The 15,002-nt window shown below is 46.1% G+C and overlaps 1 protein-coding gene across 1 annotated transcript in view; it reads left to right on the top strand.

Annotated features, from left to right (window-relative positions):
• Positions 1–6,317: 6,317 nt before the first annotated feature.
• Positions 6,318–15,002, top strand: part of VRTN (vertebrae development associated) — a 61,282-nt gene continuing 52,597 nt past the window's right edge. The window contains exon 1 of the mRNA XM_086937484.1: positions 6,318–6,494. Within this exon, the coding sequence (XP_086793610.1) occupies positions 6,463–6,494 (32 nt within the window). The 5' untranslated portion in view covers positions 6,318–6,462. The remainder of the gene's footprint in view (positions 6,495–15,002) is intronic.

Below are 15,002 nucleotides of genomic sequence, written 5' to 3' on the forward strand. Positions count from 1 at the left end.
AAGGTATTAACAAATTTCGCAATATCTTTCACAAAGTTGTCTCCAAACAACTGTCCTTCCGCCAAAGGATCCGGTTCTGAAGAAGCCAACTCTACCAACTGAGGGTCAATCCGGAGCAGGACTGATTTCTGTCTTTCAGAAGCTAAAGCGCAGTTGGCGTTCCCCAGCATGCAGATGGCCCGTTGCGCCCAGCCCGCTAGGACCTCAGGATGAATGGCATCTCCTGTCTCTTGAGCTTGGAGGGCCAGTTCCAGGATCTTGGCCAGCGGCCCGAAAGGTCAAGGACCTTATCTTGGCAAGCCCTGAGTGCATGATCAATCCCTTTCTTGGGGTCTTTTTTATATTTCTTGAGGAAGGTGGTCATGGAAGTGTCAATGTCGGGGGTGACGGCCACCTTGTGGGCCAAATCGGGACGGGGCACTCGGACTTAAGGCGTGCTCTCACCTCTTTGTCAAAACCTTTACGGAGGTGAGTTTCCAAATATTCCGCCACAGCAGGGGGAGGGACCCAATCAGAGGACCTAGGGTGTACAATGTCCGAAGGGTCAAAGGAGAAGGGCGAAGGATTGACAGGAGTAGAGGCATGTTTACGTTTCTTAGTGCGCTTGCGAGGAGCAGCGTCTGAGGAATCCGTATCAGTATCCGTATCAGTAGTGGTATCATTTGGAGGAGGGGAGGGTTGGGGACGGGACGGAAGGGCCTTTTCACCAGTGGAAGACTCTTTGGATTTGTATAGCTTATCATAGGACTGGGCGTGGGGCCAGGCCGGGTCAATAGCCACCTTTTTAGGGGGGTGGGCGGATGGGCATGGTCTTGGTTAGGAAGAGGAAGGGGCTTACCAGGGACTAACAGCTCCAATTTCTTGGCTAAAGGAAGCAGGGCCGAGGAAAGGGCCTTATCTAGTTTAGCGTCCAGCTTTTTATCAATAATATCCTCCATGGACTCTTCTTCGTAATACTCCTCATTGCCCTGGTAGTCGCACGCAGCACCCTCCTCTTCGCAGTACTCAGTATCTGCCATAATCACAAGGAATTGTCCAATTCCACTCTAAATCCCCAGAGGGAAGCACAATTGCCAGCCCAGGCACGGGCGTCGATCAGGGGAAGTGCCAGACGCAGGAGCCGGAAATACCAAGTAATATCAGGCGCATAAAGTTCAATTCTAGGATTAATGGAGGGAAAAAACCCTTATCCAGTTTAGAAAAGGGTTTCCCAAAAATTGCCCCACTTCCTCAATCACTGGGAAGTTAGGGGTTAATGTCCAAGACCTCCGATTGCAAAAGGGGTTGAAAACGCTGCTTTTGTTGTCCAAAAACGGCCCCTCGGCTCCTGGCCAAACTCCGTGATTCCCCCTTTCAGCCGGGGTCAGAGCGTCTTATCGGCACCAATGGCGGGTTGCGCGCGCACACTGGCGCATGCGAGACCCAGAGGACGCACGCAGGGCCTCTGCCGGGCTCCGACGTGCGCCTCCTTCCCCGAGGGGGGGGGGGGGGCCAAGTCTCTCCGAATTGCGACCGCGATTACCAGCGGCCGTAGCCACAAGCAGCAACCAGGGACATTGAAGGGGACCTACGGGCGCAACACGCGCTCCACACACCGCTAAAGGGACACGGAACGGGCCAGGGAAGCTCCGCTCCGAGATCGGAAGGAAAGGGAACGCAGAAGGGCGTATATGAACGAGGCACAAAGCGCGTTCGGTTTAAAATGTGCAGTACAAGCAAAGCATTAAACAGTACACAGTAAAGGCAATGTATTAAACAATACGATTATAAGCATTAAAATACACACGCCAGGGGCGATATCTGTAACATGAGATCGTAGAAGCATATAAAGTAAGAGCACTTATCTGGGCTGCGGAGCAGCAAAGAAACAGGAGGGCAGATTAGTGTCTCTATACTTTATATGCTTGTTACTACTGTGATTGGTTATTATTATTGGAGGCGTGGTTCAAAGCCTCATGGGAAATGTTGTTTTTTACCATTGTAGTTTTACTTTCATTGGCTGCTGTTTGTGCAGTAAAGAAATGAGAAAGCATAATCAGAAGCTTAAGCTCCTGCCATAGAATTCAAAAGAAGTTGTTCTGCTGTTTCCAAGGGGTTTCTTCTGATGTTGTTCTACGATTTCATTCATAAAGTTTACTTTGTATTCAGATTAAGAAAAGAGGCTGTTATTTACTGATAACATCTAAATACAGAGCAACCTGTAGTGTGTGAATCAGGGTTTGCTGGGAGGTATAGTTTTCTGTAGCTGCTGGTGTCAGGGAAAAATGGTGGAGCAGACGACAATAACAACACAAAAAAAAATAATAACTTATCTTTCTTCTGCCTTATAGCCGCTCTTCTGCTCCTCTGGTTCCACGGCAGCACAGTCTGAGGCTCCCAGACCCTAATAAGGTCAATCCAGGCAATGCTCTCATGCTGCTGGCAGCATGCGAGAAGTGCCAGGATTGGCCTGAGCGGGCTGGATTTGCGCTCCCATAGGGCCTGGAAGGCTGTGCCTGCCGTCTCCAACATGGCAACACAGGTCGGGTTGGAGACATCTCAGTGTGTATGTTGGTTTGGCCGTCTTAAACCATGCCAAATCCACATGCGCACTTACAGCAGTGCACACCACTCCCCCTGGTGCTTGTCTTCACAATGGCCTCGCCCCCAAGACTCACCCCTGTAAAGTAAAAAAATAATAATAAGTCTGTTGTATTATCTTTTTATTTTTAAAGTTTTGCACCTGCTGGCAGGGAGTGGGGGAGATGCTCCTCGTCATAACGGAGGAGCTGCCACTGATAAAAGTAGCAAATTAAAACGAAACTAGGGTTACCATGTGACTCCATGTCCCTAAGAGTGTAGTGCCCCAGTCCTGGCCACCCTTGCACAATTTACGTTTTGCCAGTGTGCTAGTCTAATTAGATCAACTGAAGGGAATGGGTAGTACAACTCCCAGCATTACATTGCGTAGTTAAAGGTCAGAATTGGAGCACTGTGCCCTTGAAGTCAACCATGAAAAAATGAAAGGTACTGAGAGTGTTGCCATACAGATACAGAGCCATCTGGTCACCCAATATGTGGATATTTTTGGAAATTTACAGAAGAAGCACATGCCATTGTGGACTGCCTTTTGCAGTAGAGTCCAATTGAAGAAGGTTCAGCTTGTGAGTACTCAATTGCTCATAGGTTTCAAGTTTCGCAGGAGCTCATCCATGCCAGGATTCTTACAAAATGGTATTTGCAGTCCTAATTCAATAATGCGATGGAATCAGACTACAAACCCCAAAATGCAAAAGAAAAACACCTGCCCTGGGGTAACTATTCATGCACAGACCGAGAAAGCCTGCTCTGCTCCCTGGAAGGTCTAGCTGAGCTGGGACGAGCCCAAATAAAGTAAAACACTACGTTTGTGGAAGGCCTTTTGCAGTAGGGTACCAGTGGAGAAGATATCACGCAACAGGAGATAAGATAGAAAGGGCAGTTTTTGGATGACCCCGGAGCGATGAAAAGAAATACTTCCACTTGGAGCACACTTGCAAGGAAGGGCTGCGTTGCCTCAAAAATAAATGTGCTGTGCAGTTGATTTGTGTGCAAATCATGTTTCCGTAAGACTAAGGAACATAACTCCAACATGAGGCTGTTCAACATGCGGTCAGAAGGCCTGGGTCCATACCAGATTTTCACGTTATCCACATGATATAAATGTACATGTATTGAGTCTAAGGCGCCGAAAAGGGTTTGATTGCCCCCAATATATTCTGTCACTTCAGTGATAGATTTATAGGGTATGTTAAATAGTATAAAATTAGAAAGTGTATACTTGCGTTGGGCAAATATGCTTGTTTTTGTTGCTGACTGCACCAAAATCTGCATGTTCCTTTATTTACCAGTATTTTCTCTTGGTACATTTTGGGAGGCGTCACCTGCCTAAGTTTACCAGGTCCTTATCACACTAGTCTTCATTGCATATGCTCTGAATTACTGCACATATCTTAATTAATCGACCGACCTTAATCACGGCCTAAATGAATGCCATTTACAAAGAGTGATTGTCAGCCCCCCTGGACATATATTTGATACCCCTGCTGCAAAGAGACACATGTTGGAGCATTTTACCATCATCTTACCTCATCGTTAGTTAGAAAATGGCCAGTGTTTAGGTGCGACCCTCCAGCACAAAGGATTAGTGCAATGCATTCCAGTGGAATGTTAAGTTTGGACCAGCAAAGCTCTCATATTTTCCAGCACTTCGTGCCAGTAGCTGTTTCAATTCAGACGTTCAGGTTTTTTAATGGCATTCCTCTGTTTGTAGTCATGTTTAGCCCAATACAACATCAGGACTATAAGTCACAGAAGTCAAAGAATAAATGTGTACTTTAAGCCCTACTCTCGGATGCACCTGGGAAACTAGAGAGCAATGCACCATGTCAATGCCAAGACTTAGCTCGTAGACAGTAGTGCTTTCAAGTGTCCTAGGTCCATGTGCGAGTTGGTTATCCTATTCAGATTTTTTTCTTTGTGTTTTGGCACTTGCAATCCTGATTTTATAATAGAATCAACAGTACTACAAATCCCAGAAGGCAAAGGATAAAACTTCTATTGGATGAGCTAATCATGTGTGGAACTGGGAAACTTGAGAACTCTGTAAAAAGCAAAGTTTTAATAGCGTAGTGCAGTGAAGTGTAGCCATACTTTCCATTTTGTCAGAAAATACAGACTTAGGAGTTTACCCTGCCACGTTTCCCTGGTCCATATGTGATGTGCTTCTCCAGTCCAGGTTTTTTCTTTGAATTCTGGGACCTGTAGTTGTCCACAAACAACAACAAAAATGGTCCTCACATTGACCTGTCAGATCAGCCCATCTGGCACTGCCTTGTTCCCCATAAGCGGGCCACTGAAATTACGCAATTGTGCAGATGTGACGATTTCCACATAATTATAGATTTGCTGCATTTTCTACATCATACATCATCTGCAGATTTTAACAAAACAAAATGTTGTTTCTAGCGTAAATGTTTAACTCTCTGTTTCTTATTGCTATATTTGGGTATTAAACTGGTCTTAATGACGTGCACCCAATGCCCAGACAATGTTAAAAAGTGTGGAAGTACAAAATAAAGAAGTGAAACTATTAACAAATGTACCACATTATGCTGCATAATTTTCCTTTCCTTGCCGCACAATTTACTTAACTCTGCCGCATACTTTGGGCCGCTCCTGCCGCAAAATCCCAGTTGCCCTGCCTATAAACCAGTCCGACACTGGGCAGATGTGAATGAGCAGTGCAAACGTGGCCTCTGCTGTGCACACGTGAAACTGTGGCAGTAGTCTGCACCTGGGCCCGTGCCCGGGATTAGTTTATGAGTCCATCATGCACCCATCATGGTTACGTACAAGGGGGAGCCTGGACTGGCGTACGTCATCCTGCAACATTGCCCAGATTGCACGCATGGTACAGTTTGTAAATGGCTGCTTGCAGTAGGAGTCAGGCGCAGTTAAGTGTAATTGGATTCTTGCGGAAGGGGGCAAGTAGAATAGGGTGCAGCTTGTGGACTGTTCTTGCAGCAATGCCCTGAAGAAGCAGCGGGTCCAGTTAGATGACGTTGCCTGTAACACCGTTCAGAAGATGGGCAGGGTGCAGTTTTTAGATAGCTCCTTGTAAGTGCGTCAGACAGAGTAAGGTGCAATTTGTGGACGGCCCCTTGCAGCACTGCCAGGTGTAGTCTATGTTGAGTTTCATTAAGGTCAACGTCGAGGCACGGGCCTGGTTGCAGTTTGCAAATCTGTCCAGTATCAGCACCCTCGGTGATTGGGCATTGAAGGGCAGCCTTGCACTAGCCTGGGATCAACGCCCTGCGTTTGAACTGTCGGTTGGGTTTATTTTAGGCATTCTTGTCAACGCCATCTTTATTGTGCTGAACGTGTTGTCTGTGCCCCTGAATCTTCCATGCTGGACACTCCATGCACCAATAGGTGTGAGAGGGGGCTGGGACACACTGGTATCTCCATAGCCCTGGGTGTGAACTGGGGTGAGCCGGGAGATGGGGGCTGGGCTGCACACAGACCCCCTGCAGGCCTCAGGTCCTCGCACAATACTTCTAATCAGTTTAGCTTTGGAAGTGAACCTCTGAATTGCCCCCCTCCTGTCTCTTTCATCTCCCACACAAGGGCACCCAGGGAGCGCACTTCCTGAGGGGAGAGGCGGCTCCTGTGCTTACCGTTTTAATCCAGTTCACACCAGATCTGCACTTGGCCTGGGGGGGGCGGCGGCTCCAAATCTGAAACCGGTCTCACTTCCAATCTGGCACTGAACAGAGGGGGTCCAAGGATTGCGCACTCAGGACACCATTTTAAAACATAGTGGATGGTTGAAGGTGGAGCGACGGCCCCATGAAACGGAGGGATGGGTCCGACGAGGGAGTGAGGCGCCCCTTGCAACAACCCGAGATCAGCGCTCCCAAGACGGATTGAGTGAGCTCAGATATGCCTCGCGACGCCGGAGATTCTCAAGCGAGGTGAGCCCGACCCTCATACCCCACACAGGGCGAGCAAGAGGGGCATGTGAGGGTGGCGAAATCCAGCGGGTATAAGCACGGTGGCTCCATTCCGGGACTTCCGGGCCTCAATTTATTGCATCGCGAATAGTCATGGTTAACTTCCAAGTCGGGCTGAGGTTCTATTTTCTTCGCCGAATTGAGAACATGGTGTCCCCCTAATGATAGGGGGTGATGGGATATCCCTACCGTAGTAGGGTGGAGAGGCGCACTTGAATTGGGGCATTAGCTTTGTGTGCTTAAAGCTGGGCCCACATCGAGTGCGAATATATAACAAATTAACAGTATATTTTAAATAAATGTCGGGATGTAGCTTTCAGGCGGAGGCACGGAAGTGTGGAGAGATTGGTGCCTACGCCGTCGGGTAATGGGGGTGGGGAGGTGAGCGGCCTGGTTGCAGCTCGGAGACGCTTACCCAGTCCTGACTGTCTTGCTCTCTGGCTGCGTGCCGATATTACCCCACCGAGGACCGGAGCGGTGCCCTGGCCTCCATGTCAGGATGCCCTCCATGTCAGGATGCCCTCCCTCACCCAGTACAACTAAGCAAGGGGACGCTGCGGCCTGTTGAAGAGAGAGCGGCATTACTGACCCCATTCGTGGACCTTACATAACATTTAGGTCAAAACCATGGCAATCGAGTTCAGGGAAAGAAAGAACTCCTATACGGGCTTCGTTAAACCAATGAGTTGGGTAGCCCATCCTAAATCATCCAGAAGCGTGTTCCTTACTTGTAATTAAGGCTTCCAGTTTTCAATTTTTACAGTTAAATACAGACAGAAAACAATTTATTTCCTTTCTGTATTTATTTATAAAAGCGGAAAAATACAGAAAATTGTGCTTCTTGTGAGTAACTCTTGTTGTTCATTAATTCCAGACCAACTGCTAAGAAGGTAGACACCATGGGGATTTGAAAACAGATGAGATTTCCTTAAATATAGGCATATGTTTAGATGTATTTGTATATAAGGCTGATATTTGCCTGTCAGAGCTGTGTTGTTATATGTGCCTGCTTAATTTGCTAAAACGCGAAAGTCATCAAAGTACGAGTTCAGGTTGATCAGTTAAATAACTGTGGAAATATACCATTTTATGTGCCAGTTTATTCTCAAAACCTAAAATAAATATGGATAAACAACAATAAAATGGCCAAAAAGGAAATGCAGATAAATACAGACGTAAATGTTTAAAAAATAACTACCATAAAACCAGGAGCCCTACTTGTAATACACAGCAGGGAGGACGTTTCGCATGCATTTTTGGTAATAGTCGGTTGTTTTATTTGAACGGATCTTCTCAGGCCTTATACCACCGCTTGCCCATGTCTGCATAGGCCCTAGGGGCTAGAGAGATGTTTCACTTCTGAGGAGGATGGGGGGGGGGGGGGGGGGGGGGGGAGTGCTGGGGAGGGCCTCCCCCTCACCGAGGAGCCGCCAGACATGAGAACATTCTTTCCCTCAGTGGTGGCATAGGGTGGAACGATCGTGGGTCGGAGGGTGGGGTTTCTCATCAGGGTAGGAAGGAACTGATATGGCATAGAGGGCAATTTGGCAGTGCCAAAGGGGCTGGTCTGACAGGTCGGCGTGTGGACTTTTTGTGGGCCTGATTTACGATCGAGTGGATCGGTTTGTACAGTTGATTTATCTGACATTAGCACAAACGCTGACTGCACCAAGTGCTAATGCACAAGCTCCTATACCTTGCCAAACAGCTATACTTTGTCTTTACAAGTTAAAAACTGCCCGTTTCGGAAATATTGGCCAGTTTTTCAGCTATATGATTAGTGGCGTAGCCAGGATGTCATGGGCCCTAATGCAAACAAGAAAAATATCCCCTCAACTGCCGCCTCTAAAGTCAGTATTAACTACAGAGATCATTGGTGTGCAATGGGCACCTCATACATCTGGACCTCGTGCCACTGCACCAAGATAAGCTGCACCCTCATCCCTGTCTCTTCTTCCAATCTCCATCCCTTTCTCCCCGTGTCCCACCTCAAACATCAGTTTACTACTATGATCTCCCAAACAGCCCTACTAAATTCTCCATCATGTTATCTCTCATTTGACTCATCTCAGACCTAATTTTTCTACTGAGTCTGAATCTCCCTTATCCCTTTCTACAGCTTCTTCTTTCCATATTTTTTTTATTCATCACAAACCTGAACTTACTACTACGATCTCCCAATTAACACTTCTGGTTTTCTTCCCTCATTCATCCTTCCATTACTCTATTTAACCCAGCTACCAGACTCGCATGTCCTCCGCTAAAATAACTTGTGCTTCCCTATTCTAATATTATATCCGTAATTCCCTATACTAATCCACCCCTTTCTATCTTTCACCTTTTCTTGTATCCATTTCCTTCCTTTTCCATTTTTCCAATATCCTCTATTCCACCCTCACTATCCTCTGCATAGTAAACACAGAGCCAGGAACCTGGCAAGTACTGAAAGATGGGCCTCAAAAATAACTGTAACCAGGAAAGTGCCCTATTATGCGATTGTGTCATCTCTGCGTTTTTTTCCACATTTATAGATTGACCTCATGATCCTCATGCCACCTGCAGAATAAAAACAAAATTTGTTTCTAGCTCACATGGTTTAAAAATTACTTATAACGAGGCAACGTGTTGTCGCGTAGTGGGCAGCCCGTGGCAAAGGATGACTGCTCACCTTTGTGTTACTTATTGCTTTATTTGGGTATTAAACTGGTCCTAAGAGGCGTAACCTACAGCCAGGTGGCCAAATGACAAAATAGTGAAGTAATGCAATCACAAAATGTGCCTAATTACTCCGCATAATTTGCCTTTTTTGATGCAAAATGTATTCCTAGTTGTTGCATAAATTGGTCCTACCTTGCCGCATAGTTCCATTGGCCCTGTTCATCGAGAAAGACAGTAGTAGGATGCTGAAGCACTTGCCTATATTGGCAACCTGCTACAAAATTCAGGTTGTAAGGTTGGAAAAGTTTATTTTGATCCTATGTGATAAGTGTTTCCATGTCGTGTGTGATGACCACAGAGGTACGGCAATCGAGTCATTGGGACGCAGTGTTTAGGAGTGTGATGGGTGAAGGAGTGTAAGAGCCAGGCGTGCAGTTTCTGGTTTTCTGTAAACTGGTAGTTTTGCAAGTCACTTTATGGTATTACTTACAACCAGAGTCCTCTAAGCAGGTTATGTTACCACACAGGGTTGTCCATTCTGAGATATTTTGTTTAAAGTTTATAGAAGTCTGAGTTAGCATAGTCCAGTCTGCCCTGAATCAATGCATGAATCCCAGGCACATGTAACTGAGGTTCAGTGAAAGGAAGTATTTCTTTAAGACCTCGCCAAATTTCCAGAGCAAATGTCAACACCCTACCTATTTGCACATACATACATAAGCCATACAAAACACCCGACTCAGAAATCATTTGACAGTCTATCCAGTCACAGATGGGCTGGCCTCAGCCACGCCTTTACCTGACATGCCTGACTGCATCACATTCCCCAATGTTCTTACATTTTCCAAACACACAGTCTGCACAAGCATTCAGTAAACATGATCAATTCCCTGAGTTTTACAGCCCGTGGTTGATGCAATTAGTCCAGATTCATGTTTTAAAGGGGAAGATGCAAAAAACCTTCCTTTTTGGCTAGCACACAGTGCATACTATGCACAAGGCAAAAAAGATATATACCTTCTTTCAAATTCACTCTCTTAATCTTCCTGTCACTATAACATAGCTATTGATATCAACCAACAAGGTCATCTCAAAATGCCAGGAGTAAAAACAAACTGCATTATCATTGGGGATTAATGTAGCGCTTAAGAGGTGGAGACAGCCTATAGATTTGGAAAGAAGCAGCATAGCATAGATTAAAACAAGTGTTTTAGAGCTCTCCTGAAAGGGTGCAGTTTTTCAGGGTAAGATAGTTTCTATAGTAACACATTCCACTGGGCTCTAGCCAGCGTCAGAAACACAGATTTAAATGAAGCCAGGAGTAACTTGCCTTTTGACTTAAAGATCTCTTTGGTTTGGTTATGCAGAAGCAATTATTTTGGAAGTTGGAAGCAGAGCCCAATACCAATTTGGGCACCAGCATGAGTGCTCTAACTTTCACTGTGGCTTGCCCAGGCAGCCAGTGCATAGATATTCACTTCGGTGCAATTATGACGTTGACCCCTAAAGAAAGTAAGTGCCTCCATAAAGAGTTGTGTCTGTACTCACCTACTCCACAATATGTCACGCTTATGGTCAGCAACATTACACATGCTGTTCTTCCGCTATGTTGGCAAACCTCACACACCATGCCCAACATGGCACATATAGCTAGGTCAGACACCCTATAAACCATACACTCCGAAGACCGCCTAGGAAATAGATTCAAAGGAAAGCGCTTCACAACTACAGCTGGCTTATAAAGTGCTAGATAAATAATACAGTTCATCCACCCAGAAAGCGCTTTGGCCCTTGCAAAATGTAGGAAAGTGTTATTTAAATACTAATGCAATAAAATCGGATTCCTTCGCCCCAGGCTGCAGAATTCTTCAGAACGTGAGGTTGAGATGTTATTTTTGTGCCTCCTATGGCTAATGAATTGCAGTAGTTGATTTTTGCACCCATTCGATATTTGATCTGTGTGGTTTGTCCAGGTCAGTGAGCCTTGTACACATCATCTTTAGGGGGTAGTTCAAAGGTGAATTAGTGTTGCTGCCTCTCGATACCTTCAAGTTGAATAGAACTTTCAATGGTTTTAACTTTGTCTGTAATTTTTTATTTTTTACCCTATTCTCAAGGTTTAGCACCTAACGGTTTAATTTTTAAGAGTAGACTTTGTGTTTCTAAGTGAAAACTCAATTTTGAATAAATTCCGACTCAACCAATTATAGTCCATTTGTGTTTGCATAACGTTAAAGGTTTCATCAACCCGGTTTCACAGTATCTACCATTAGATATCTAGACAACTGCAATACTATCTTTTTATATTGGGCATAGTTGTGGCAATGTATTTTGGATCCATAGAGGAGATCATGAAGTGGCTGAACATAAATGTAGAAAAGTAGCAGAGGAAGGAGTGCCCTCTACAGCACTGGACTCAGAGGTGACAATTCGACCCAAGGCAAATCTGAGCCTGACTGAAAGGGTGCAGACCATCCTATGGTCAGTGTGATATGCCCACCTCTTCCAGGATATTGAAAGCTGCTGAATGATCTAAAAGCATCAAGAAGGCACAAAATATCCTCTCTATCCTTTATTGATAGTTAATGCCCCCCAGCATATCTGGCAAACTCATTAATGTATGGGAAGCAGATATGGAAACTCTTACAGGAGCAGGATGGCAGATGTGGAAACACTTACAGGAGCAGGATGGGATCAGGCCAAGATGGCACATAGAAAGGCGGCCATAGCAACTCCAATTTAGTGATCAAAAAAAATGACAATTTGCCATGCCAGTTTCCCAGAGTGCTTATGATGTAGTTTCCAATCAGGAGACTTGCTCCACACTCGTGGTTTTGCTGTAAAATCAGGCCCTTCTGGAAGAGTGGAGACTCTTGCCGCATTGTAAAGAACGGAGGGTGTGTTCCTGACTACTCAGTGAAAGCCAGCTAAACCGGCCAGCCTGTGAAGGGAAACTGTTCGCCGGACCCGCTCTGCGGGTCCCGCTTCATCTGGGCTTGACCTGAGTGCTGGGTGCGAGGCGTGCAGGGCTGCGAGCGTGACGTTGGGGACTTCAGCAACCAGGAGTCCCCGCGAGGCCGATTACCACCACCTGGCCCGCTCTCCCTGCAAGGCACGCCCACAGCACACCAGTATATCACCATAGCAATACCCGCGCACGCGGGACGCGCGCAGGACTTAGCCCGGGCAAAGAGCGGCCGTTTGAGGCCGTTCGAGAACGGAAGAGACCGGACCGGCCCCCCTCTTTCGAGGCATGTTTATCTTCCCCCCGTGTATTGCCACTAGGATTCTGCAAGCCTCCATAAATAGTTCCTCCTTAATGAGCAACATGGAGACTAGGAGCAAAACCAATTCGGATGCGGCTGGACCTCCCACGGCTGCAACGGCCCAAGGCAAAATTTATAATTATTTCCTCAAGGCGGGCTCCTTGCTGATCGATGACATTACTGTCTTAGAAAGACGCATCTCCCAGGAAATAGAGTGGGTTAGGAGATCATCTATGGGCATTCTAGCGCTGGCCAAGACTCCAGAGGAAAGGCTGAACGTGAATGGATCCTTGGCTGGAGCCTGCGGAGGGGACCAGCCACCCGTTAATCTAGATCTTTCTGAGGAAACCTTAAGCGACCTTGAAGATATGAGCCTACTGACCCTCCCATCGACCCAAATTGCACAACCCCCAATCTCCATTATTGTGGAGGAAGCTCCCGAACAAACCCTCAATTCATCTAGGGAGGAACTCCCACTGGTAACGCATGTCTTAGACACAACTGAGCCATCAAGTAGAGCTAGGGGAGTGAGGGAAGGGGCTATACAAAAAAGGAAGATGGGGGGACCAAACAATAGAGAAAGGAAGGCTAAAATACAGAGGCTAGGCACAACACAAGACAAGGGTAGCCTTGACAATACTAGACCGGAGATCTCACTATTAGACCTAACAGAACCTCCCCCACTAGCTAATGCTTCTATCGAACCTCCACCTCCCACAACAGACGACATTGTGGAGGCAGTCGAAGAGGATATCACACTTGCAGATATAGGAAACTTGTTCAGGTCATTGCTCAGTCCCATAGAAGCACGCCTGATCAAGATAGAAGCGAGGCTTACCAAATTCGAGAAATCCACCACTCAGTTTATGGATAGTTGGAAAGCCGTGAACAACCGTCCTATAGCAGCAAGCGTAGATCCAAAACACAAGAAGGGTCCCGAGTCCCAGACTCCGACCAAGAAAAAGGGGACAGAAAACACGAAATCCTTAAACCTGACTGCAAAGTTAAAACCGGCCACCCAGCAGGTGCCTAGCCTAAAGCCCAATAATCCCTCCTCCTGCTTACAGCAACCACCAATAGCCATAGATGCAGCACACACACAGCCCCCCAGTATACAGCAACCAGTAACAGCCACCGAGGCAGTACACCCACAGTCATCAACCACACCTGTACCCAAACCTCCTCAAAGGAATCTACAAAATCCCCAAAACCTCCAAAATCCCAATACTATATCACAGAAAACACAAAAAACAGTAACAGTAAATCTCCCACCAGAGGTAGCTGCATATACTGTTATTTTAGCCTGGGTACCGGAACTAAAGCCAGCGACCATTGAAACAGGGGCCTCGCTAAAAAATAAGGTCATAAACCGGCTATCCACATTCAGGCCACTCCCCAGAGGCATGACTAGTGATATTCGCATGGTGAGAAGAGTCTCAGCCCACATAACAAAAGCGAACACAAAATTAGCTCAGAGGGCGGGAGGCATCACAAGAATTGCTAGGAAATCCCCACTTCGCCCGTTGGCACCTGCGATCCATATTTACAAAGCTCAAGCTCGGGGGGAATCATCTATGGGAGTGAGCTATGGGGACATACCGCGCAAACAACATATGGAGTAGCCAGGATCTTGCCAATTATAGAAAGGAGCTGCAGGAATTTCTTAAGTTGCCTAAGGCCACTAAAATCCCCTGGCTAAAGTACATCAAGAGAATGTGCACGACTCTTGGAGTGCCAGAGTTGTGGTCAGATCCGGAAAGTGCGTCCGTAAGGATCTCCAGAAAAGCACTTTCCAATCTGTTCTATAACTTTATGCTTCAAAAAACATTGGATACCACCCGGGAAGGGTCCCTAACCAACCTCTTTATCAAAATCAAAGACTCATACAGCCATGAATGTGTATTAGATGGCATGACACCGGCATTTACACGGAAGATCTTTCTGCAATGGAGGTACGGGTCTCTCCCCTTAAGGTCCTTCACAAAGTCTTGGGCTGGTCGATTGGAGACAGGGGCGTGTCCGGCTTGCGCATATAAATTGGAGAGTGACTTGCATGTGGTTCTGTTTTGCAGAGCCTACACTAGAATCAGGAGACATTGGCTGGTCCCTCACTTAAAAAACCTGGGCTTCAAAACATAAGCTCCGGCTTATAGAGTCCTAAAGACGGATTTATCTGGGCCAACAGTGTTTGCAATGGCAAAATTCCTGACTGCAATGTGGCGGGTTCGTGCACGAATAATTGAGGTCACCATAACCGTGTGAAATATTTCCTCTACCCCCTTGCATTTGGCCCAGTTGTGTTTTTCTAAAAACTGTATTATACATAGCATCTGCACAACCATCTCTTTTAGAATTGTATTCTAAAATAGTATATTTGTATAATGCTTTTAACATGCTTTTATAAGTATTTTAACGATCAAATAATTTGTATATCTTTTATGATCGGAATAAAGATTTTTGAATTGAATTGAGTATTAAAACGCACACTGTGAGAAGTATCTTACTATGAGAACTCATTAGAAGTACGTCGCACAGGTCGAGGAAA

The sequence above is a fragment of the Lissotriton vulgaris genome, chromosome 9, assembly GCF_964263255.1.
Source record: "Lissotriton vulgaris chromosome 9, aLisVul1.2, whole genome shotgun sequence".
NCBI classification, from domain to species: domain Eukaryota; kingdom Metazoa; phylum Chordata; class Amphibia; order Caudata; family Salamandridae; genus Lissotriton; species Lissotriton vulgaris.